The sequence below is a fragment of the Chelmon rostratus genome, chromosome 1, assembly GCF_017976325.1.
Source record: "Chelmon rostratus isolate fCheRos1 chromosome 1, fCheRos1.pri, whole genome shotgun sequence".
Lineage (NCBI taxonomy): Eukaryota > Metazoa > Chordata > Actinopteri > Chaetodontiformes > Chaetodontidae > Chelmon > Chelmon rostratus.
The window spans coordinates 19,340,111-19,367,237 of record NC_055658.1 but is presented as its reverse complement, the minus strand read 5'-3'; the positions used below and the strand labels follow the sequence as shown (position 1 = coordinate 19,367,237).

The following is a 27,127-nucleotide window of genomic DNA, read 5'->3' as shown; positions in this document are numbered from 1 at the left end:
TTCCTGTCTGCCTGGAGGGGTGCTGGTGGGCAACGCTACTCGCCACTGTCAGGAGGATGGCACGTGGAGCGGAGCGCCGCCGTACTGCACTGGTAAAGACACACTGGTCGATAAAGCAGCATGCCTACTGGTTTCCAGCTGGTAGAATTGCAGAACATAGATATTTAGGCAGTTACACTGTTGTGCATTTCCATAAAGGCTGTTCAAAATGGGAGGCATGTTGGCTGCCTGGTCCACAGAGTGTTTCTGAATATAAAGCAATAATCCAGCAATCACACCCACTGAAATCAACAGCATTTCTACTGAAACTGCCTGCAAGGAAATGTGTATCATAAAATTACGAGAAATGTTTTTTTGATGAAAGTGCTTGCAGTAAAACTACTATATGTATACCTTCAGCCATGAAATCAATCACCAGAGTAACCTTAACTGGAGATGATGCTATACATTGATCAGGACACACAGGTACACACCTCTGATTTCAGTTAACTGAAGAATAAGATCTTTTCCCCATATACTTTGTACATATATATTTATATCTTCTTTTTTATATAATTAATCACCTTCTATCTTACTGAAAACTGACCGTGCTGCCCTTCCTTGCACATCACATCCTCGTTGCCCCACAAAAAGTGATAATAAGACATAGAGAGAAAGCATTCCAGCATTTTTCAACATCTTATTAAACAGCGTTATACAAAAGTTCACTCATTTGATTGGCACTAACTGGTGCATTGTATTGAATAAGCCACCATTTGACAATCACATGTGTGTAAGTGATCGTGTGAAAGATGTGTCGTCATTATTATAGTCGGTAATTCATTTACAACCTAGCTGGAGCTGCGGCATGTGTAAGAAAGAGGCAGAGGAAAGGAGGTGGAAGAGTCCTGGTTTACTGCTCAGGTTCTGAGTGCTGCTTTACAGTGGGCTTACGCAGATCCCACTACTCTACAAGTGATCGTTTCCAAACTCAGCATCGACTGTCTCTACAGCTGAAACGCAATAAGCTTCCTCTGCTGGCCTCAGAACAGAACGCTCAGCAGGGCAGAATCCATCCTGCAGCTGAAGACCTCATTGAGATGCAGGATGCTGCATTTGGAGCTGTACCCTGTTAAACTCTCAAATCCCTACCGATGGAATTTACGCTCCTGAAATTGTGACACGCTCAGTGCTTTTAATGCTAGAACAATTTGAAATAGCCTAAATGCAAAGTACAGTTCTGCAAAGTTTGTGGGTCTGTGTTTGTGCGTGCACTGGGTGTGTCACTGTATATGAAAAGACTGAGTAGGCAAAATATTTGTGCATTTTCTGCAACTGAGGTTATGAAATGAACATCACAAATTGAACTTGATGTTGTTGGCTTGTAGCGTGAAAGTACGAGTGTATTTTTAGCATGGTGGCCCCATGAGAAACAGCCTCCTAACCCTGTGTTTTACCATTGAGTTACATAAAATCACTAAAACCTATTAGGAGACTAATGGACACTACTTTAATGCAGCTGTTATTTCACATTGAGTATTGAGTGCATGTGGATTTTCTGTGCATATGGTTTCGTGTGTTTTTATCTTTACTGTATGTCTTATCAGGAATGTGTGTGTTTGCCCTTGGAAGCATCAGCATGTGTGTGGCTGCTGGTGTGCTACATTAACTTTATGTCTCATTCCTCGCTATAGGTATAAGTCCGGGAATCTGCGGAGACCCAGGGATACCTCCCCATGGTGTCCGTCTGGGAGGGGAAGAATTTAAAACCAAGAGCCTGCTGCGCTTCAGCTGCGAGGCGGGATATAGTCTGATTGGCTCAGCCGAGAGGACCTGCCTTCATAACGGCACCTGGAGCGGCACGCAGCCCGTCTGTCAAGGTGGGGAAGCGTGGCAATGACTTTATGTCGCTATGTGAAAATATGTCTCTCCCGAAAGATGGAACAGAAGTCATTAGATGCCTATACTGCAACGCACACTTCAAGCAGCAAACAAATCACCACTATTTCCCATGGAGATATCACAGCATCATCACAGCACTTGGCTCTGTAGTACTGAATATCAAAGCAGGGAATATTTCCTCCATTCAAAGTAGGTATTTATGGGGCTGTTGTGTGCTATATTCTATTTATATGCAGCCTGTATTGACCTGTAAGACTGCTGCTAACTGTCTGGTTAGGAAAAAAAAGTCATCCATCCAAGTTATCCTTGTCACATTTGAGGTTACCTTTGGGTTCCAACCCAGATTCTATAAAGCATTGCTTTAAAAATAAACATTGCTGTAAAACAAAGCCATGCATGTTTTTATAAACCCACAGTGCATTTATGGCATATGGACTTAATTATTCAGCATTTTACATGAAAATAAATTAGCTCAGCCTCCAGAGTTGAACAGCTTAATCTCTTCTTTGGAGAATACTGTGGCATCAGGCTACTTGGCATGCTAATGACAGTAAGCAACTCCATAGCACATTACATACACATATGAGTGTATGTGTGTTTGCATTGTACAGTATATATCTCGTGTAAGGGAAGTTTTTACACATTGCTTATACAGGAACTGAGATGGATGTAATACACAAAATGAAGTAGATATATATGTGTATAGTTAAATGTACAGTAATATATGTATAGTGTAAGGTTCATTTAAGATCCAGTATAAATTGTCATTCTTCAGCTCATTTTCCACTGAATTGCCACAGTCTGAAATTCGCACCACATAAAAATAAAACATTAATAGTACCTTTTTGCCATAGGTGGCGATCTAATATGTTTATAAATATCATTCGAAGGAAAAAAACTCCAAGTTCAAATAATTTAAGAGGTTAACAGAAGCAGCAGTTTTTTGGGAAAATAAAAAAAGTTCAAGTTTACGTGTGTGTTTGTGCTTGTTTATATATGTGTGGTCCAAATACAAAGGATTGAAGTGTGTCTCTCCTAACTGACTGAGCTGGATCTTCCACGGCGCCGTGGTAATAAAGTGCGTCCTGTACAACAGCAGTTTTCAAAGACACTCTTTAAACCCATGGGGGTTTAGGGGAAATTAAAGTGGGTCCCCATAGTGCTGTAGAGACACTGGAATCCTAAGCTGCTGCCTCTGTTACCTTCCTTATTTCCAGCTATGTTTGGTAGGCTGAATAAAACACTGCTGACATTAACTCCATTGTACTCTGATGCAGATTTTACATCCAGTTAGATAGATGGGCTGGTCTAGCAGTAATTTGAGTGGATAGGGGGAGGAAGAGTGAGTCATACAGTTTCAGTGTATTCCTCTATGTATTACCACAGTATATGCTAAATATAGAATGCTGAGGTCTCACTGACTTATATGAGAAAAGCCAGCAGGACAGATGCCTTAGTTCGATGCTTTTTGTTTGCTGATTTATAGAAACCCATACTGATTTTGATTCATGCCAGCCATCAATATTTTCTGATTGTATCTCATTTTGGCAAAAAGAAAATAGAAGCAATCCTTTCCCAAAGCTAGAACTGCAAGACACAGGACTCTTAAGTTGAGTCTAGGTTGAGACTGTGTGACAACAACTGAATCTGACTTCATCTCGGAGGCGTGTGTGTCGGTTTGTGTGCGCGCCAGTGTCTGTGTTTGTGGAACGCCAATTATTTATGTCTGTCTACAGTTGTTTTTCATTAAGCTAATAGTGGTTAAAAGCTGATTCAGAAAGGATGAGACATCTATCACTGAGACACAAACACAAAGAAATCCATACACATCCATGCAAAGACACACACACACACACCTACGCAGACTGTTGCTCACAGCAGGTATACTGATAACACTGACAGACACAAACAGTAAGCTGCCGTAGACGCACACACACACGCGCACGCTGTTTTGCATGATGTGCTCCAATACACAATCTTAGACAGAGCTTTTAAGGGCTCTAACAAATGAATCCCATCAATAGGTGTTTGATTGTTAAAGGCTGTCAGCTGTCATGATCTTATTAGTGAAATGTGCTGTGGTTGGTTGCTAATCCCTGTCTATTCTCTTAATGTGCCGTGCTAGCAAACTAAAGATCGATGAATCACTAGTTTTAGGCCCGAAGCGAAGTCCTTCCACATCTGCATCCTTGTGTCCTCCCGGACAGTTTTGTCTCACAGTCTCCCAGATAAGCAGTGGTTCAAAGGCATAGAAAGCCAAGGATGGATTACTAAAATGAGATGAGACAGAACTTTATTAATACCGAAGGAAATTTTTGTGCCAGAGATTAACGTGGTAAAGAAACCGGTGAAGCAGCAGACGGGAATGGGTTGTCAGTTATGGAGGCCAGTGTGGTTCAAAGCTCAGCTTATTATCCAGGGTGAGTCCGAGATATGTGAAGCACTCACCATCTCACCGGTTGATGCAGGTGTGGTTGTGGGTGGAGTTGTGGGCTCTGCTGTGTGTGTTAGAGGTGTTAAAAAAGTTATTTTGTCTTTGTTGCGTCCATAATACTGAGTAGTTTCCCTAGTTCAACTCCCAGAACAGAACCAGCTTTTCTAATGAGCTTATTAAGTCTAGTAGCATTGGCCACCTTCCGCCTGCTGCTCCAGCACACTACAGCGTAGTGGATGACGCTGGCCACCACCAAGTGATGTAACAATCCCAGCCCTTGGCTTTCCAAAAGAAAGGAACCTTGTGACTGCTTCTTCTTCTTGAACTTCAAAGGGGAAACCATAAGATTCACTATGAGGACAATGTCAGTTGTGTCAGCTTCGGTGTTGAGCCCGTGAGGCAGCTGTGAGGATGAAGGCCAGCATATCTTAATGGGTGCTGCATGTCAAGCATGCAGCCAATCTCAAATTCTAAATATGTATTCTCTGTGTTCTCATCGCTGAGACTTTGTTCTCCCCAAGATAACTCAGGAAGGACACTGTCCACAAGTACTGACTGATAATTAGCTTCGCAAACCTGCTGCCTGACCAATGCTTATTACTGTTATTTGTTTTTCCCCCAAACGCTGGAAGTCTTACCACGCTGATCTTATTTCAAACACTGTCGCCATGCATATTTGCAGACAGCATGTCTTGGTGTTTAACAAGAGGCAGAACCAGGCAACAGAAGCCTGTCCTCGGAGCAGTTTAAGGCTCATTGGTTTGCTCAGTGGCACTTTGGCAGTTACAGTGGGCGCCGTAGATGTATTTCTCCTGCCAGCCTCTAGCACACAAGTGGAATACAGTACATCTGCCATTCGGTGCTGGGAATCAGTCCAACAACCTTTAGTTATTAATCAGCCTCACTACCTCAAGGACATATTTAGAGTTATTTCAGCTGACTCTGGTGATAATCTCATTATTGCAGCCTACAGCTGATCAGCCTTGAGTGACAGCAAGACAGCATTGCTCACACTGATTTTATCACTTTGATTAATCACCACTGTTTAATATTTCCTCGCTTGTCAGCTGTATCCTGTGGTAACCCTGGTACCCCAGCACACGGCAGGATTGTCTTCAGTGATGGCATCACCTTCGGCAGCTCGGTGGCGTACGCGTGCTGGGAAGGCTTCAAAACATCAGGCCTGACCACCAGACACTGCACAACAAATGGGACATGGACAGGACAACCCCCAGATTGCACTGGTAGGATAGGTTCATTGCTTCTACCGTTGGCACATCTGTTGCTAATATAAGTGGTAACAGCAGGGTTGTAGTCATTATTATGAAAAATTAGCAAGCATTGGCTTCATTAGCTGTAGCGCTACAAGTACTACTGCAAATAGTATCATAGTTGGTGCATGCATAGCAGTATTTTCTGATAAAGGATCCAAGAGGAGTATAAATTGTGCATGGACTGCAACCTGCTGCTGTACAGGTACAAGACTGTGCAAGGGTAAGTTTGTTGTGTCTGAGATATCAACTTGTGTAGTTTAACAGAGCAAGTCAGAGGTTTGGGGAAAAGGAGAAATAGAAGGTGGGAGGTAGATGAAATGAAGCAGGGATGTGCTTCAGGGAAGTAAAGGAAGACAGTCTCTGAGAAAGTTGAGTAGGAGGACGAGGTTAAAGGGCAGGCATAGAGAAGCAAAAACATCAGACTGTTAGAAAGCACAGTGTGCTGTAGTTAAAAGATTGGATAAGATTTATGTGTCCAAAAATGTTACTGCCCTAGTGCTCTACTACACTACTGCTGGATTGCTGGAACAACACTGACAGACAGATATATATATATATATATATATACACTCCACAAACTGTATTCATGACTTGTAAATATTCTCTCACCTCCTTCAGTGATCAGTTGCGGAGACCCTGGGCCAGTAGCCAATGGGATCTATCTAGGAAGGGAGTTTACCTACAACCACACAGTGACCTACCGCTGTAACCCTGGTCACCTGATGGAACCACCTGGAGCCGGATACAGCATTCTGCGGTGCACTAAAGATGGAACCTGGAACCAAACCAAACCCAGCTGTAAAGGTAAGAAGAGCTGACAGCCTGAATAATAACAAACACACTTAACATAAGCATCCCTTGAGTTGCTTAATTTAATGAATGATATTTAATTACATTCTCTTTTTCAAACACTGACAACAAAACAAGGCAGATATACTCATCAAAAATAAAATACACATTAAAAAACAGAAAAACATAAACAGAAGAAAAGAGAAAGCAATTTGTCATAGTGAGTTTTTCAACAAGATTCTTAGTTATTTGGTTATTAAAGAATTTTGACCAAATTATGTACAGAGAGACACTTTACAATTAAAAATAAACTTACTAAAAGCAAACATCATGCTAATTTTTGAGACTAATTAAGTTAGTTTTAATGACAAAAGTAAATACTAAATAAACAAAATATGACTCAAAAATGTTAAAAGCCCAGAAAACTTCAAACTAAAGCATGTATTGTGCTATAAAAATTCAAATAAGCAGCAGCGTGGGCAAGCCTGTATTATGGACATCAAATGAAATGTTGTGAGCTGATATTGACATCCCATCATTAATGAATAATTGGTTATTGTCAGGCTGGGACTCAGAAGAGGACTCAGACGCAGAGATCAGTTCACACAGTAGTTTATTGTAACACTCAAGAGCCGATCCGCGAAGTGTTAAACAAACCGGCTATGAAATTATTCTAGGCAAATAGCTATATCAATAATAATATCTATAATAAGAAAAATAGCAAAGAACAGAAAACACTCACTCAGAGGAATAACGAAGAAACTCTATGGCTATGAAAACTAGAAACAAAAGACACTCCCGAAGGAGGAAAACTCAAACGGCTATGAAAATGGAAATGACAAAACGAGACTAGGTAAAGAAAACACTGAACTCAAAATACACTCCGAATAATGGAGGAACTGGAAACTAAATAACAAAACTACTACAACAGAAAATCGCTCTATCAAGAGGAAAACAATTCGGCAAAGATGAAAACAGAGAAAATAAACCAAACACTAAGTTATCAAAATTACAAACAAAAAACACTCACGAAGAGGAATCAAGAGCTTACGGACAATTACTGTGGCTGTGGTACGGGCAAGGGAGAAGACAGGCTCAGGTGAATCGCCGACGGACAAAGACACACTGGCACAAGACAAGGGAGACGCAGACTAAGGAAATCAGGAACAGGTGGAGACAATAGGAAATCAGGGCGGACACACGGGACACATGAGGAAGGGCAAGTGCTCTGAAACGAGAGGAGAGTTAGACCTTCAAAATAAAACAGGAAATGACAAGACAAAAACCCCATGACAAGACAGACCTCACCGCGGTGTGACAGTTATTAAGCATAATTTTATCCTTCATTTACTGATACTTTTCTGTGTTTGCCTATTAGATATAAACCGGAGCCAAGCTTTTTCAAGTATATAAACCAACATTTTGTTGGTTGATTTTACACTACAATTGAGAACCATGTAGAAGAAGAACTGGAGTTGGAAGACGTGTCAAGTCTCAATGTAACAGAAATCTTCTAATAACAAGGTACTTAGTGATGAAGAGAAACAATGGTACTCATTGTTGTAGATCTGTGCAGTTGCAGAAAATAGCCCAACAAAAACAAGTGACAATTTAAATGAGAACAATAGTATTTTGATGTGAGCTGCCCCACTAAAATAACAGATTGTGACTTTAACAGTACATTAGAAAGAGGCCAAGGGAAGATTAACATTGCTCCTTACAATAACCCAGCATTAAATTAGGGTTTATTTCCTGACACCCCTCTCTTTTTCACAAACACAAAGGGGAAAATAAAAAAGAATGCATTAAAATGAAATGAGTCACAGTTTTACAACAGCTCGTATTTAGAGTTTAGACTGTGATACTGAACAACAGTAAAAGGGAATGTTTCCTGAGATCCTCCCTGCCGCTTCTCCCAAAATCTCCTGCTGGCTCCTGCAGTTGCACAAGCTTTGAACTGAGATGAAAAAACTTAGAAAGCCGGCAGAGAGGCTACTGAGAGGGAACCAGAGAGAGATGCAGAGGGAGGGAAAACAGAGAAGTAAAAGATACTGCAGGTGATAGAGAAAGAGACTGAGGCCGGAAATTGAAAAGAGAAAATTAGAAGGAAAGAGGAAGAATGGGAAAGAGAGGGAGAGATACAAGTAGGAAAAAGCTGCAAGTCCGTTATCTTCTTTTGGTCTTCCCTTTGTTCTTGCTCTGTCTTTTCTTCATTGCCCTCCTTCACTTTTCTCCTCTTGTTTAGGTTCTTCTTCTACTGTTCATGTGTTCCTGTTCAGCTCCCCTGTTTTCATCCCCTCAGTTTTCTCCCACTTCAAACAATCCACAAGTCACATTTGATCCTGTTTTGGAACAACAGCTTTTTCACACAGTCACACACAGAAGCATATTGAATGAAGGAGTTGTAAACTGCAAAAGTGTAGCTTGACAGGGAAAATGAATCAAGTGAGGAAGAGGGTGAGATTGAGCAAGCGAAGCTTTGAGGAGGAGGTATAGAGGAAGGAGGGAAGGAAAGAAAGAAAGAAGGAGTGAAGGGAGGAGAGGGGGAGAGGGGGAGAGGAAGAATCAAACAGATGAAGAGGTGTAGTGGCCCAAAATACGCACAAAGAGAGAGTAATGCTGAGATTAAAAAAGAAAGAAAGAGGGAGTTGGAAAAAGAGTCAAGTGGGTGAATGAAACGGGAAAAAGGGAGAATGTGATGAGCCATCAGTGAGGCTACAAGGAGTAAGCGACAGAGCAGCGAGTGAGAGAGAGGAAGCAAGTGATGGGAGAAACAAAGAGAGGCAAATCAATACCTGCCCCCAAACCTGTAAACACACAGTGAGAAAAGGGATTAGCCCATAAAATGTGTTGGCCGGCTGAATTGCGCCAAGAGAGATATGCCTGAAAGACAATGGGGAAGGGAGGGAGAGGCAGCAACGGTGTGAGAAGTGAGACCAAGGGAGCAATGGAAGGAGATAAAAGAGGACAGGGGTTGGAGAAGACGGACGAGGAAGAGGGGCGCAGGGAGGAAGAGAAGGAGGGCTGGCGGGAGAGACTGAAGAAAAAAGTGGGAAGACAGAAAGGAGGCAGGGGAGCAGAGTGTAAGAAAGAGCGGAGTGTGGAGACGTGAGAGGAAAGACGAAAGGTTGGGGAAAGGGAGAGGAGTCAATGATCGCAGTGACGAAGGGGAGAGCGGAGGTGCGTAAGCAGCCAGAGATGAGGGTTTCTCTTCCAGACTCATGTGGAACCAACAACAGTCGATTCTTAACAAAGCAGAGAGAATAAAAGGAGTTCAGAAACCTTCAATTACAGACACAAGTGTTCTTTTGGCATCTGAGACTTGCAGAAATATAGCTCTGGAATATTTACTGCTAACGTCAACAGAGTGCTTTATTCTATTTTTAGACAGCCAGAGTTTGATCCCCAACAACAAAGCTGTTTTTAGAAAACACTGATTCAATTATTAATTTGACTCGCCATTAGCTGTTGGCTAGCCACCAGCTATTGTTCCTGGAGCCACACGACAAAAAATAATGAACAGCACGATTTAAGAGATTGGAAAAGCCTTGCGTGCAGGTGTATGGACTTTTTTTTAACAGGACTCACGTCACGCAGAACACGTTGCAGAGCGGAGAACAATTACATGGGGAAATAAGAACACTTTTTTTCAAGTCTAGGACGATGACTTTGGGGAGATGCAAGGCTTCTTAAGGACACTGGTGACATACAAAGCCAGAATTAGTCAAGTGATCAGCTTGCTGTGAGCACCCGCGGTTGCTTAGAAACCACAATGTTACATACAAAAGTTGTTTTTTTTTAGTAGTTCAACATTTTTTTGTTAATGGCTCTTTGATTCTGCATCCAAAAGAATGGTAATAATGCAGCAGGAAAAGACAGAAAAGAAGAAAAAGGATTGGCAGAGAGGAGATAAAATCAAGAGCTGGAGGGAGAGGGCAGGAGCAAAGGAAAATACAGTTAAACATGGAGAGAAGGAGGATGTTCATATATTTAGTATGATTGTTGAAGCAATATTTGTTAAATCATTGCATTCTGTCCATAAATTGATCTGTATGTTTTCTGCTGTTCATTTCAGTGTGTGCGTACTGCTGCCTCCACTGTACAGACAGCCTGTATGTGTTGTTTGCACGTGCGTGTGTGTGCGCGCGTGTGTGTGTCTCTCCCCGTGTATGCTTGTGTGCACTCTATATCATCATAGCAGAGTGAATGGAGCATGAAACCATCTGTCTCCTGGTTAGATGAGAATTACACTGACTTTATTAGTTGTTTGAAACCATGCAGATGGTTATCATTATCTTAGGGAGTTAGGCACACGCACACGCATGGGCGCGCACACACAGATGTTTATCGGGGTGTTATGAAGTTATACGCGCAGATGTCTGCGCTCGCGCAGCGCACTCGCGTGTGAACACACACGCAGGTGTGTGCGAGCTTAACTGCACGTGGTGGGTTTCTTAAAATCTTGTGAGGCTGGTGTCACACCATCAGGCTGTCATTTTATCACAGACTCCACTCTCCATATATAACAAATGCTTTTTTAATGGGAGTTAATCGATTTGATCCACTGGACCATTTGAAATCATGTACACTAGTGCTTATGAAATCAAGTTTCAAAGTAAATGTAGCTTTGTGTGGATCATTAGCAGTAACTAAATAGCAATCCCACATAGTCTCAAGCATAAATGTGCTTCTTCCTAAAATCCCTAATGCAGGACAGCATTTCAAGAGAAGGAGGTTGATGGAAAAGTTGTGTCGCGGATAATTTTGTAATGCATGTAGTTTAGCAGGCTTGAGGAAAACAATACCACAGTTAAGTGGCAGTCACCGGAGTGGAAACAAAAATGCCATCACAGACAATGCAAAACCCAGAATGACCTTCCTGAAACTCCCGGTCCATATGGTGACCACGGCTTGTCTTTTGGTTAAGCAACTTGAATGTGGTGACCGAGGTCATCTGCTGCTCCAAGACAATAAATACCCATATGGTGATCACGGCTGGCTGCTGCTTTTGCTGTTCTTTCTTTTCACTTGATTTCGTGTCAGCCGTGTGCAGCCGTCTCGTCAAATACAACTGTGAATCCCTCATAATAAGCACTTTTTTACTATACATCAGAGATGAGACAGGGGGAGGACAGTGTGTGGTTCACTGGTCACCATTGTGTGGCATTTTGCTGTATTTTGCCTGGTGCATGCTGAATTTGAAGTATCTCACTTTGGTAAATGTTGCATTGTTCTTGTTTATGTCTTCAGAGGGGTATTGTTTAAGTTGTTGGTTCTTCCACATCTTAGGGCTGCATATTCACCAGGGACAAGTCTCATCTGTTGTTTTGTCTTTGTGACTTTGACAGCCTGAGAGCTCATATTGTTATTTGGTGCTGATTTATTTGTCTTTAAAATTGCAGATGATAGCAAAAGATCAAATCAAGTATAAATATCCCATTATTACAGTGTTAGCCACTGGCAGCACATTATTTCATAAACTGTAATCTGTTTTGTACTGCTCAGGGGTGGAAGAAGTGCTCAGATCTTGTACATGAAAGCAGCGGTTTAGAAATACTCAATAAAGTCAAGGATTCAAATGTTTACGTAAGTAAAGGTACAACAATATCAGCGTCACAAGATACTTAAGTACCAAAGCTAAAAGCAGTCATCAAGCAGATGTGTCCATTTCATTTGTAATTATGGATGTATTAATGTTTGTACTGTATCACCTTAATGTTTAAGCTAGTAAAGGTTTTTCAACTACTTTATACACTTTATCTGCTGGGTAGCTTGTGAAATTCCCCACAGGGATCAATACAGTTTTATCTTAATCTATGATATTGTATCATACATTGTACATAGATTAGAAGTGTCAAAAAATACTTGAATATACTTTTAGTAAAAGTACCTTAAAATTGTACTGAAGTGAAATACTTGAGTAAATGTACTTAGTTACTTACCACCACTGGTACTGCTAGCTATTGTAAAAAAAGAGCAATGTTCATCATTCCAGGTGAATGATGAAGAGTGAATGATTCGAGCTTTCATCCAGTGTAGTGCATACGACATACCGTAGAAGCTAATGCAAGACAGAACCAACAGAAACATCCAGTCTCAGCTAACAGCTGTATTTGGATAGTGGGAAACTGATCACCTGATGGAGAGAACATATAAGTTATACACACAAACACACACACACACACACACACACAGGGAAGAACCAGTACAGAGATTCAAACACAGGGCCCTCCTGCTCGTGAGCCAGCAGTATAAACCAGTGAACCACCATATTGTCCCTTGAGCTGTGTTGATTTACGTTATACGATATCATCAGCACTGTAGCTGATCTTTAACGTGTGTGTGTGTGTGTGTGTGTTTCAGTGATCCAGTGTGGACCTCCTCCCCAAGTGCTCCATGGGAAAGTGGAAGGAACCGACCATTCATGGGGATCGAGTGTTAGCTATGGTTGTTTCCATGGTTACCAGTTGTCCACTCCTGCTGTTTTAACCTGTGAGGGGAATGGGACGTGGACTGGAGACGTACCAAAGTGTCTGCGTAAGTTGGCTGACCTGCTGCTCAGTAACTTCAGAAGATACACATCATTGATTCCCTGTAATGTTCGCAGTTGACACGAAGTCCTAACTGTGTTTGTTGTCTCATTGAAGCTGTCCTGTGTGGAGATCCTGGCTCCCCTGGAGGAGGATTCAGAGAGGGGAACGTCTTTTCTTATCGGTCAGTGTTTAGATGTAGCTGTTACTGACTGCTTAGCTTTTTCAAATAGCTTCATTAAAATGACTTTTGATAACTATATGCCAACAGACATTTCCTCACTCAGTGGGATTGTCACATTTGCTGTGGTAAACTAAAATTGATGCATAAAGATCCTGATTACTCAAAATCTGCTGCACATGCTTCACAACACAGGTGTTGTAATGTAATGGATGTCGTCTGTCTTTACTGTAAAACCATCTTGGGAAGTGTTGTTTGTTCCAAAACGGTTACCAAATGTTGACTCAGTAAGGTGTATCTGACGATAGATTAGGCCTTTTTTTCCCTCCTACGTCTGGATGTCAGTTTGACGCATTGCAAGGACAAAATAGATTTTGGTTTGTGTTCAACAACAAGAAAACAATGGAGGCTAAAGGTGAAATTGTTAGACAAAGAGCTGCAGAAACTTCTCTCTCTCTCCTGTCCAGTAGGGATCAAACCACAGCTAGAATGACCAAGTGGAAACACAGAAGCCGTGCTGTATTATTGCCCATCACTTCTTTTTGTTAATTTTTTTGTGTGTAATGAAATATTTGTTTCCCCATGCAGGTCAGAGGTCAGGTTCTACTGCCATGCCCCCTACTTGCTGGTAGGCTCTGTCTCCAGAGTCTGTCAAGCTGATGGGATTTGGAGTGGCCAACAACCAGCCTGTATAGGTAAATAAAGACTCCCACAACAAGTAGTGTGTATATGGCAGTTTTCAAAATGTAGTATACCATGATGATGATTAGCTGGATGTTTTTTATAGCATAGTGAGCGTAACAAAGTAACTAGACAATTCCGGCGCTGCCGAAATTTTGACAGTTGCACGAGGGGGCTGCTGGTGTTATCTATACCACTGTTTCTCACTCCTGGTCCTGGAGTACCACTGCCCTGCATGTTTTAGATGTATCCCTGCTCCAGCACACCTGATTCAAATGAATGGCTCGTTATCAGGCCTCAGCAGAGCCCAGTAACGAGCTGAGCATTTGAATCAGGTGTGTTGGAGCACCGAAACATCTAACACATGCAGGGCAGTGGTACTCCAGGACCAGGATTGAGAAACACTGATCTATACTAAACATTCAGTAGTCACAATTTCAGTTCAAGATATCTCTCCCTTGTTTTAACTAGTTAAAACATAATTGAAGGTCACTTCAAGGGACAATAAACATACTTGGGATGGGAGTTAATGGGAGAGACTCCCCTGCCGTGTCTCGAGCCACAAATGCATTTTTTTCAACAGGGTCTGTAGCCAATCAGATGTAGTGGCATATTTCAATAAAATTATTGATTATCAAACCGTGGTATATGTATCAATATCTACTAGTGTTGTCATGATACCAACATGTATTTCAATACTTTTTGATACTTTTAAAAAAAAAAGAAAAAAAATGTCATTATTGGTTGAGACAGAACCTAAAAAATATTTTCATTAGATACAGCCTGTCTTAAGTAGGACCAAAGTCTTTAAATGGTATGTTACTATCTTTATAACATATTAAATGGCTAAATGTGTATGTAAAAGTTTGTTACTTCATAAAGATCATGTGTGGGTGCATTTACAGCTCTGGAAAAAAAATTTAGGGGCCACTTCAACTTTGAGCTCTTTGAGCTATAGAGGGGAGTGGCTCGTGCATTGCCTCGTGCCACTAAATACAACAGTTGATGCCTACTGCCGCCACAGAGTATGTCGAGTGAGCAGGAGGTTTACTGTTCAGTAGCATGTCCACTCTGAATCCATAAATCAGTATGATACCTTAAAATTGTTCAGCTCCAGCCTGCACATCAAAGTGGGTCTATCATTATCTCCGGGGCTGTGAGAGGAGATGGCTCAGCACCTGTTTTTGTGCTTTGTTTTGTAGTCATCTCATGAAAGTCACAAATATATTATTCACTAAAGTTACAGTCTAGGAAAATCAATGCAGAGCGCTTCTACAACCTGGAGCGACAGACAGTTCCATACAATAAATGTCATGATATGGCATTTACAACATTTAGGCACAATGCATCAAAGACAGCTAGAGTATAAACAAGAAGAGTGGATCACTGTAATGTGACTTTAATCATACTCTGTTTTCACTGACATGATGGAAATTAAGTCCTTTTTTACAGCATAGAGCTGCCTTATGTTTACTTTTGAAGGAAATAATGAGTAACATTGTCATCACACCCGTGAATTGCACAAACCTGCATACTGAATCTGAGAAACAATCAGTACTGACAGAATGTTTATGTAAGTCTGAAACATTACACATTACTCTCTCTATAATTGTGAGGAACCGACATTTTGTTTACTGCAAAGAAAAACATTCATCAGCGAGTTACGAATAAAATTGTGTGAAATCAGATTATTGGTAAAGAAGATTGTGGAGCTTACTCTTGTACACATTTTCGCATTAGTATTCCTGTGCAGGTAGAGCTGAAGATATTATCTAATCAATAGATGAAGTGTGTAGTTTTGATGTCAACATTTGGTTTCTATAAAGATTTTATCTTGGAAAGCAGCGCATCATTGTTTTGAAGTGAAATTTAGGTTCTTGCGGTGACTGCTCTTAAAGCATGGAGCTTAATTTGGAGAAATCACAGGGAAAAAAAGCTGAATTATTGTGCAAAAGATGAAGTGGAAAGCAGCCTTGCAGCGAATGTGTTGCCATCACAGAATTTCTGTCATGTCCTCCGCTATAAATATCTGTATTATCTGCTATGCAACTATAAAATGTATCCATGGTCGTACCCTTATGCCCTGACCAGTTCTGAATTGCTTCTGTATGCTGCTGGATGATGTTAGCCTCTTTTCCCTGTACGTTATTTTAAGCACTTGAAGCCCTAGCTGAGGTGGAAAGCAACAAAGAACATCTACTCAGTGACTGTACAGCATTTTTGCAGTGCTAATACTTGTTGTTTTGTGCAGCTTTTAAATATTATTTATTCATGCACCTACAGGTTACTGTCTCAGAATTTCTCAGAAAACATATTGTATGTGTTCATGCATTGTGATGCTGCTGAGGCTCTGAATACTTTTGCATGAATGAACAAGTAGCTACACTATGCTAATCTGGAAGAAGCAAAAATCATACAATACGACTGCATGTCTGTCAAAGTTGATGATACAGTGCACTGTGGCTGGAGTCTGTGTGAAGAACACCGAAAGCCTATGTGTAAAAAATCAGACCGTTTCTTTGACTTGGAGAATTACTCTAAAAATGTGACAGCACATAATGCTCAATGTTTGTGTGTGTGTGTCTAGACCCAGCCTTCAACAACTGTCGTGACCCAGGAACTCCAGCCTATGGTATCCCAGTCACGGCTCAGGGCTTTCAGGTGAGGAATACATCAGTTGACTGTATACTTCTGCATACTTGGTAACATTAATATTAATTAATTAATGCATTGAAAATAAAAAAGTTGTTAAATCAAATTAAGTTCTGTTGAGTGGGTTAAGGTTCCATGCTTAAAATCTCAACTAGTTGAGGAGCCGTTGAAAAGACGAATAGATGAGTGTATGTAAAAGTGCAGCAGCATTCTATCGCTGATCCATGGGTGCACTGGGGTAAGTACAAAAGGAGTAGCAGTAATGTGAGCAGGATGACTAAATGCATGAATATCAAGCTCCATCTGAGATACAATGGCCCTTAAGGTTTGTTAAGTTCCTCAGTAGGTAAAACAATCAGACACTTTACATGCAGGTCAAAAGCGGCACCCAGATTTCAAAGGTTAGACTTTACAGATGACACAGAGAGTCAATATTTTCTTTTGTCTTAAGCACCAGGCTGTCTGAGCACAGATAAGAACCTGTTGATGGAATATATTGGCCGTACAATCCTTAATGGAATTGGAGCAAACATGCAAATCCCTCAATTTGTGCTGGTATAATTGGATATTGCTCACGTATCATACGTACTTCTCCTGACATCTCTGGAAAGAGAGGAAGGGGATATTGCCGACATCATGCAGGACTAACAGCCACTGCGAGATAAAATTATAAAAGCAGGTGTTTGTTGTTAGATCTAAACAGCTAGCAGTGAGTTACCACGTGTTTTTTTTTTTATTTGAACAATAAGATTTTCTTTTTAATTAAATGACAGCTGCCGCATGCTAGCGAGTGCGGCAGGTCTTAAGAAGCTGTGAGGTTAACAGCAGATAAAGAGGACTTGTTATTGTGCTTTTACATCATGTAGGTTGGCAGTAAGATTTCCTTCAAGTGCCGCAAGAACTACCACATCCTCGGCTCTACCACTAGAACGTGCCTGGAAAACCTAACCTGGAGTGGCACTCAGCCTGAGTGCATAGGTAAGGAATACTATGCCTGTTAGTACGCCGTGTACTAATATGATTTGTTATCATAGTGTGTCCCGCCTCCTGGGTTTTTTAATAAACCTGGTGTTTATCAAGTTTATTCATCAATGTTATTTATAGATTCCATTCCACATTTAGCTTCCTTGTATCATTTGTTTGTTTGCATGTTACTGTTTTTGTGTACAGCAAGCTGCTCCAAACAAATTGCCCCTGGTGGGATTAATCGAGTTGTTTCTCTTGTATCGTGCTGTGTTCATTCAGTTTGTCTGATTTGTCGTTACTGTTGAGTTGGTTTTGTTGATGTTTATGTTGTGTTTCATTCAATACTTATTTAGGATTTATGGAGAGGAGCACATTGTCAGTATTAACCCTGTTTTTGTTTTTTGTCTTCCCCATCACTCAGCCCACTCATGCAGACAGCCGGAGACCCCCAGTAATGTGGATGTTCGGTCTATGGACCTGCCTACCTTGGGATATACGCTGATCTACACCTGTCAAGACGGCTTCTATCTGGCTGGGGGATCAGAGCACAGAACCTGCAAAAGTGATGGGAGATGGTCGGGCAAACCCCCGCTCTGCAAAGGTATTCAGATCCTATCTTGAAGATGCACTGCTTGAATAAAGTGGGCTGATGTTGATCCTAAAATCTAACATGGGTGTCATAATCCCATATGGTTTAAGATTAATACAGATTATCACCCTGATACTATTGCTATGCTCTCTTAAATCAGCCTTAGGCATACCGTGAATGCTGAAGTGAGGTTTTTTTTTAACCGCATACTCATGGCCCTAACTAGTTTCATTAACAACAACCAAATAACCAGGTTAATAACCAGACAGGGAAAACATGCTTTATGTTTTGGTTCCTTTTTGTCTGCGAAACCCCATAATTGACAAACGTCACCATAATAGTCAATTAGATTAGAATTGTCTACATTATCATTCTGTCGTAGTTTCTTTGTCCTGTCAAACATTACTGTAAATCTCTCCTCTAATTCCAACCCTGTCTATGCAAAATATACTGTCAGCAAGCTTAATGAGCTAAACTGAACTTATTGCTATTTTATGTTTCAGTTGGAGTGAAAGTCAATCCCAAAGGCAGAGGAGAGTCAGATGTCCAGAAGAACAAGATTCGAGGTATGCACACTAAACACACACATGCATTAGACCGAGTACTCAAAGCACTGGTGTACTATATATGTACCTGCACGGTTCCTTGGCAGCTTGTTTTTGTTGTGAAGCTAAAATACTTTTCATCATGCTGTTTTTCAGTAAACAGGATTGTCACAAAGTACTTCCCAGAGGGGAATGGCTATTGCGGAAGGAGGTTGTCGTGACTGTTGACTACAAGGGTCTCCTGTCTGGACGAGCAGTCTTGGTTCAGATTTATAGGACAAAAGCTCAGGCGGAGTAAATAAATCAGTGAAAGCATTCAGATGCAATACCGTGTAATACCTTGTAAGTTTGGAGTGGGATTTTATAATCAATATGTGCACTTGGAGGGAGCCGGTGGAGAGAGACTAATGGCAGAGAAAAAGACCAAAGTTGTGCGGTTCTCGTAAGAATAGTGAAGCTGCTGAGTTTTGAATAAGTCATAGTTGTAAGTGTTGGATTGAGGCAGACAGAGACTAACCCACTGGAGAACCAGAGGAAGATATGATTGTTTCTTGGCAGACACAAAGGGTAATCCTTACGCTGACCCTTTCTCACTTTTAACTTGTGAACTTGTGGCTGAGAAGTTGACAAGTCGAAAAGGTTGGATGACAAGACAACTTGAACCTTTTGAACTCAGGAAAAGACTTGATGTTGCCGCTCACGCTTGGAGCCACTGGTGATATTGTTAGCAGCAGCACTAGCAGCAAACAAGCTTCAAGTTTCTTCTCATTTTTGTTTCTGTGTCTCCATTGCAGTTCCTGTGGATGTGTTCTCTCCAAACTCCGAGTGGAGTGGTTTTTATGAGTATCTGGGGAAGAGACAGGCCACCACATTTACAGTTACTGGGTTCAATGCTACCAGCGGCAGAGTTAACGTCACATTACTGGAGACCAGCGGCGTGTCAATCAGACTGTCAGGTAAAAAGAAAACACTTAAGAAGACTCACTGTAATTCATTTTATCCTGAGTAACTTCACAAAAGACCTATTGTCATGTTATTTTAATGCTTTCAGGGCTTGAAAGCAAAATACAAAATGTCTTAGAAATCCTGAAATGTACATGCAATAGAAAATACTTTCCCCAGTGACCCTGAACAAGATAAGCAGATGTAGTGAATGGATGGGAAATGCTTTATGTCATATGGTACTAAAAGGATAGCTAAATGAAAACACACCGGACCTGTCTGACTGCGACGGAGCATCGAAACACCACCTTTGTTTTCAGTGAGGTGAAAAGAGCAATCATTGCAGAAGTTAAAGATTTACAGACTTACAATGCAGCGTAAATTACACGAGCAGAATTACTACAGCAGGTGTAAATGCACAGCAGGTTTATAAAAATCCAGCTTTCTTTCACACTCATTAGTAAAATCACTGATATCTATGTAGAAATTGGTGTGACTCCTTTAATATTGCACCGATTACATTCAAACTTTTATAAACATTCAGAGTCTGCAAAGCAGAGAGAAGTGTTTTTGAGCCAGAACTGAAGAGCATACAGAGAAGAGAAGCTGGTCATTAATATGTTAAATAATATAACACGCAGGGGCACCGGTGGGAATTATTACCCGCCTGGTAAGTTGTATAACTGGGCCCCTCTACACCAGAGCTTCTGCAGGGTCACCACAGCAGTCTGAAGGGCCACGTTATTACCTGAGCAACAAAACCTCCCAAAGCAGTGCTTCACTGCACAGGTGCATTTTTTATTCATATGTGCTGGCGATACACAGGGTATATTACATGACTGGCAGGTTCCCAAACAGTTAAAGCTGCACTCTTGAGTGAAAACCTCCCAAATAGTAGTGTTTAAGCCACTGAGAAACACTGTCTGACTCTCCCGCTGACACTCATGTGTGTTTTGACATTTCACAATCAATAGTTCATCTTGATCACGGGGTAATGAAAGATTTTCTGCAGGTGAAAGAGACAAGACTTCTCAATGTATGAAATTATTTCATTTTGAATGCGCAATGTTTCTTTTACATGGACTTGTCATATTGAACGGCAACAGTTTCTGCGTTGGCACTATAGTTAACCACGTAGAGACATGTAGCTGAAGGGTAAATGTCACTTTTCTCCCCAGTAATGTGTCAGGTGCTTGGTGAAGGAAATCGAGTATAATAATTCAAAATGTCAAGGTGTCTCCTTTTCTCTGTTTATCAGTCAACCTGTCTGTCTGTCTGTCTGTGTGTTTGTCGGCCTCCCATGGTAGCTTTGCCGCAATGTCTTTCTCTTTTTTCGTGACAAGTGCCAACACAAATTAGACTTTAAGTGACTGGCTTTTTTATTTATTTATTTATACAAGGCTCAGACACTAACCGCATTCTTTGTTCCTCCCGATACATCTATTCATCCAGGTACTTACAAGTCAGAGGAAAACCAGCTGCTGCTGAAGGTCTACCAGGTGAAGGGGCCGACAGAGCATTACCTCAGCAAGTTTAAAAATGACAACTGGGCTGTGGATGGATATGTAAGACAAACTTCCTTTTTTTTCAAAACAGAGGTTTTTACACATCTAATAATCAAAGTCAGTGTCACAATATAAATATTAATAATTTTGGACAACAGGATTGTAAAAACAGGATAGTAGCGCATCATTAAAGCTGATGAATGACAATATTGAATTATTGCTGTGCCCTGCTCTGCAACGCTAACGTCGTACCGTCCACACCACATTACTCACCCCACGCCCACTACGCTGGACGGGGCTTTGCGACAGAGGTGTATTGAAATTCCAGACAAATCCTCAGTCACATTATGCAAAACAGATTTTGAAATACAATAGAGTCTAATTAACATCGTTTCAAATGGAGGGAGGATGTGGTTTACCGAGAAGCTTTTGTTTCCATATCAAAGGCATAAGAAATAAATTACTCCATAAAATTACCACCATTAGCTCAAGTGGCTGGAAGTCATCAGAATCCAGAAATCCCAACACATATCTATGCATTTATTACTCGGCAAGCAATGTGGTTGAAATGAAAGTGCTGTCACCTTTCCCTGTTATCAGTCTATCAACAATGTTTACTGTCATTCAAACTGTTAAGTTAAGTTAAAATACTGTAGTTTGGTACAAAATGAAGACATCCTATAATATCTATTTGCAAAGTCTACCATTATGAAGAATGGAGGTTTATCTCATACATGTCATATCTAATTGTCATCTATCATCTGGGGTGATCATTTCTGCCCAGTGGACACAGCAGGGAAGCTTCTCCAGCAGCTATGTCTAATATTACCCTTCACAGACTGTAGGAAAATAGACATGTAGCATCTGTGACTTCACCCACTGGACTGAAGGGGCATTTTAAAGGAATATGGGTTTTTCTTGCTGTTCTTATGAGAACATCAATGCAGCTCTTATTTCTGTACTTTCTATATGAAGCTACAGCCAGGAGACGGTTAGCTTAGCTTAGCATTAAGGCTGGAAACAGAGGGAAACAGTTAGCTTGGCCAAACATTAAAAAATCTTCCTGCCAGCACTGCCTCACTGATGAAGATGTTATATCTTGTTTTTACAAGTGACAAAACATCAGTTTGTGGGTTTACAGAGAGTTACATGCTGGAACTATTTCTTGGATGGGTGCACATCACACTCTATTTACTCTTGTGCACTGTGTTTATCATCATCAAGAATCCCAGCTGTCGAATGAAAAAAGTTGTCGGCATGGCATGTATACTACTTTCTGCTAACAATTTCATAATGCAATGCATCGCACTTTATAGATTTGAAAATTATTGTTGTGCAATACTACACCTATCAGTGATGACACAAATCGATGATGATTTATCAGTCTGACTTTATTGTTCACGATAGAGTAAACTACTGAGTGTCTGATTGTACAGGGTAATACGTGGTGAATTAGTCAATGAGGGAGTGATTTCAGACACTGCCCTGTTTTCAGTGTGAGGCTGCAAGGCATCCTGCAGAGGCTCCAGGATGTTACTGGCCTGGCCAATCAATAGCTCCAGCATGTGACTCACCATAAAGCCACACATCTGGAGCTTGGATATTGTTGAATTATTGCACATTTGCTCTGTGTATTCATAATTTCTCTCTGAAATGTGCCTAAATTACATTTCTTTCTGTAGACTACGAACGCTTTCAATCATCTACATCAGGCATGTCAAACTCATTCCATAATGGGCCATGTGGCTGCAGGTTTTTGTTCCAACCAAGGAGGAGCTCACCAGGCCAACCAATCAACATCAGGGGATCACTTAGTTATCAGCTGAAGACTGAGATCAGCTGATTAATTGATTCCAGCCAGGTGTGCTCCTCCTTGGTTGGAACGAAAACCTGCAGCAACACAGCCCTTTATGGAATCAGTTTTACATGCCTGATCTACATTAAATTTGATATGAATATTAAATTTTGAGTGTGTCTAGAAAGAAAGACAAAGAGAGAAAAAACAAAAGGTAGAAAGCCAGCTTTGTGGGTTTCTATTTCCCATGTAGACTTTTTTAACTTAGTTCCATGTGATATTTAACTTGGGACTTCTGAAGATCATGTCTACACCTGAGAATGGATTAAAAATCTGATCCTGTTTGAGGAGAGCGGGTGGGACGGAGGAACCGAGTGGGGAGATTGTAAAAGCAAGCGGGACAGAGGCAAAAAGGATGTAAGATGGAGGGAAGCAGATGCTTAGACAGCCAATTTATCATGTCGCCAATGACAGAAAGAGTGAGGGAGGAGAAGAGTCAGGCTAAAAATGGCCAAATTGTGGTCCCTGAAAACAATCTTTTTACACTAAGAAGATGAAATTTCGATTGTCGATTCGTGAGTAAAACATTGCCGCTTCAATCTGCGAGCGAGAGCTGGTGGAGAGGGGAGAGAAGGAGGTGGCACAGGAGAGAGGCCAGAGTACAGGATGTGGAAGGATACTGTTGATGAGGGGAGGCCACACGATGGCTACACAGGAACTGTTTATTGAGTCTACCAAATTAAAGCATTTAGTCTCAGTGTAAATACAACCAAACAGCACACTGAATGACTGTTTTGATTATAAAAAAAGTATATATATAAATATATATGTATATATATATATATATAAATATATATATATATATATATATACACACACACACACACACACACACACACACACACACATTTTATACACAAAGGATATTTGCTGGCTAAGAAGTATGGTACCGTATATAACACTTACTTCTACTGTAATCCTCATGCATGACAACATTAAGCTGACGCCTTAATGTCATCCATCTGCAGTCAGCTATACAGGAAGGCAATTACATATTCATCTGTCTGTGCTCAAGATATTTTCACCCTATAACCACACCTGTCTCATACATTCTATGTTTGAGCTGTAAGCCACTTTCTGACACTATGATTAGAATTCTGCTCTGTTTCACAGTGAAGTAAAAAAAGATCTGACTAGAAGCCTCCGGCTGTGGGTTTTGGTCTACAGAGTTGAGGACCATCCACCGCACCGGCTCTGTGTCAGACTGGCACTTGTTTCTACAGCACTTTGAACCTCCATCACATAAGCCTGTGAAAAGATATGCTGTGTCTCCCACTGTCTGTGCTCATACTGGACTGTATGTTTTGTTTTTCAGGTCACTGCAGAATCGGACCAGAAGACTTTTGTCTACCAGGGCCATATTCACAGTAAAGACTTTGGCAAGTTCCATCTGACGAGGCAAGGTAGGTCGGCCTGTAGCATCGGCGCACCCGCAACAAACAACACGGCCTTTATCTCTCTAGGAAACATGTCATCCTGAAAGTGGGACATTGTGGAAAGACTCAAATATTCAGTCCAACTGAAGAAATATTGAAATGTTTTTGTGGCACAAAATATATTTCATTTCGGGCTGAGTATAAACTAGAAGCAAAACTCAAGTGTACAGACTAATAACGCTAGAAGCATCAAGACACGTTCACAAAATGGTATTTGCATGTTGTGTGTGTTCATGCATGTGTGGGTTTATGTGTGTCTGTATCCCCAGGCCCTGTAACCATGGCAATGGACCCATCCAACCCCTACACAAACAGCAGCTCTGTGGCAGCAGCCATCTTAGTCCCTTTCTTTGCCCTCATCCTGTCTGGATTTGCCTTCTACCTCTACAAGCACAGGTAAGCTCTGTCCTTGACGTAAATCCGTCAGAGAAAAGCAGACAACCAGCAGAGTAGAATACAAAACAGGTGTTTGTCTTCTGGCTTTGCCTGCTATCTCTGCAGGTACGTTTGGCTCCCTCAGTCAAAAGTAATGTAAAAGCAATATGTATAGTAAAGTAAAAGCGAAACAATGTTAACTCTAAATGCTTTTTTGTAATTATAACATGCAGATGACCTGCAGCTCAATGACCACATGATCTCCATCTGGTGCATGATGGATAAACAGAAGAAAATATCCACCTTGAATTGTTTCCTTATGCAGATATCACTTTTTTCAGTACATTTGGAGGATTTCTCTGAATGTTTAATTTTCTTTTTCACTGCACTGCTCTTCCCTGATTGCTTAGACTAATTCAGTACATTTGAAACACCCACCCATTAACTTACTTGGGTTGCATTCATTATTATCTGCCTTTTGATAAATGTTAGTGCAGAAAGGTGGGACCTCTCATTCTGAGGGGCTGGCACCAGAACTTTGTCAAGCTTCTCAGTGGAAGACATCAGTCCAAAAACATTTCAGTGACACATATTTTGTGCTACTTTTAAGCCTTTGGAGTAAAAACGGTTTATCAGCTTCATTAACTTCGGAAAGTCGTGCTACGTTTTCAGGATTAGGAAAGAGATGCAGAGCTCTTCTGGCTGGTTGGAGCTTATAGTAGGTGGCAGTTGCATTGAGAGACAATACATTACTTCTAAGTTAAGGATTTAAATGCCTCTAGATTAATTTTGTCAGAGGTGTCATGCCCTATTCGCTAAAAAATTTGCAATTTCATGTCACTTACACTTAATTGGCAATGATGAAATGCATATATAACAGTGGCTTGTAAATGTGATGCCATCTTTAGACCTTAAAGCATCAATTAAAAGGAAAACCTTACATTTTACCTTTACTTTTTGTACGTGTCCAAAACTTGGTAAATAACTCCTAAAAGTCCTACTCGAAAGGAAAGGTCAAACTTCGAGCACAATTCCTATGAGTGATTCTGAGATACTGCCTATGAGCAGTGATGCAGTTTATTATTTATGTTTCAGATGGCAATTTTTTTTTTCTGCTATCAGTTTGTAGCTACACTTGGAGCATTTTGAAGTGGTGGGTTTATGTGGCTTCTTGGTTTTCCTCGAGGAGAAGAAAAATAAACCACAACACAACAAAAAGAGTACACACTGCAAAATACATGTACAAATATCTGCTTTTAATAAGTAAACATGTTTTAGGGTGGATTTTTTCTGTGAACAGCACATTTGTTCTAAAAGAATTAAAAACAATATTGCAGTCTTGCACAGTAGTATAATCCTTTTTGCCGTTTCCTTCCACAAAAAAAATCCTAAAAGAATCATACCCTCTGTAATTTGAGGCTATAAATGCAGGGCTGCATGGCTGTCGACTACTTATTTTTGGTGACTGGAGGAGCAGCCCTGGTGCAGCAGAGACAAGTAGGCAGGAAGCACTTCACATAAGCTTTCAAGGGCAGATGTTGTCACTTTTCTAGTTTAATTCAGATTACAGTAGAATCCCTTTGATCATATTCCTATGAATAATAATTAGTATTTTTTACAGGACAATGTCTGTACAGTTAGACTTCATCTCGAGTTCCTTGTAGTACAACGAAATGATCTGCCTTTTGTTGTTCAGCGGATGATAAAGTCTTTAAAAATAATGCTTTGTTTGAGCCGTTGCTTGACTTGGTGGACACCTCCCATGAAGATCACATTTATATGACAAAAAGTTTAAAACACATTTGGCTAAACACAGTGCAAGCCATTGTGGGTGACATTATTGTTCATAAGTGTCACTCAATAATCTCACCTAGTACAAATCTTCCTTAAAGACACTAGAAATTGTGTACTAAATTGATTTTAGATGCATGGGAGATGAAAAATAAATATGAGTGTTACCAAATGGGCTCTGTTGCAAACTGAATAGAGGAAGTGGCTGTTTGAGACATCCCGCTTCCTAAAACACTACAGAAATATACTGAGTGGAGGAGACAGGAGTTTTTTGGAAGGACAGGCAGGTTTACAGACTTTTTAAAATGTAATTATAGCTTTAAAACTCCAAGCGCACCATGAAGGTTAAATCTGATTGACCTTGGATACTAATTATTATTCCTTGAAAGTTCACGAAAGACTTACAATGCCTAAAGATGCCAGATAATGTGGAACCGTATTGAGGGTAAAAATGTCATCATTAATGTCAGGAATTGTGAGATTCTACATCTAAGGGGTGTTCTGACTTCTGCACTCCATCACACGTAGTTTTATAAAGTCATCTGACAGTAGGCATTATTACACACTGATCAGTTGGCTTGTCAGTTATGGTAGCAGTATGCTACAGTGTTTGATGTGAAGCATAGAGTGTCCTGTCCTATTGATGTTATTGAGGAAACAAAGACTGTGTGCCCAGGTAGAAACACACTTTGTTGTTAGTC

The 27,127-nt window shown here is 40.7% G+C and overlaps 1 protein-coding gene across 1 annotated transcript in view; it reads left to right on the top strand.

Annotated features, from left to right (window-relative positions):
• The window catches only part of LOC121608659 (CUB and sushi domain-containing protein 1-like), a 299,157-nt gene that overhangs the window by 269,190 nt on the left and 2,840 nt on the right, over positions 1-27,127 (top strand). Inside the window, exons 59-72 of the mRNA XM_041939935.1 lie at positions 1-92; positions 1,674-1,859; positions 5,383-5,559; positions 6,208-6,393; positions 12,742-12,915; positions 13,026-13,092; positions 13,678-13,784; positions 16,358-16,431; positions 17,289-17,400; positions 17,810-17,989; positions 19,317-19,478; positions 20,917-21,029; positions 24,140-24,227; positions 24,530-24,656. The exon at positions 1-92 is cut by the window's left edge and continues 85 nt beyond it. Of these exons, the coding sequence (XP_041795869.1) occupies positions 1-92; positions 1,674-1,859; positions 5,383-5,559; positions 6,208-6,393; positions 12,742-12,915; positions 13,026-13,092; positions 13,678-13,784; positions 16,358-16,431; positions 17,289-17,400; positions 17,810-17,989; positions 19,317-19,478; positions 20,917-21,029; positions 24,140-24,227; positions 24,530-24,656 (1,845 nt within the window). The remainder of the gene's footprint in view (positions 93-1,673; positions 1,860-5,382; positions 5,560-6,207; positions 6,394-12,741; positions 12,916-13,025; positions 13,093-13,677; positions 13,785-16,357; positions 16,432-17,288; positions 17,401-17,809; positions 17,990-19,316; positions 19,479-20,916; positions 21,030-24,139; positions 24,228-24,529; positions 24,657-27,127) is intronic.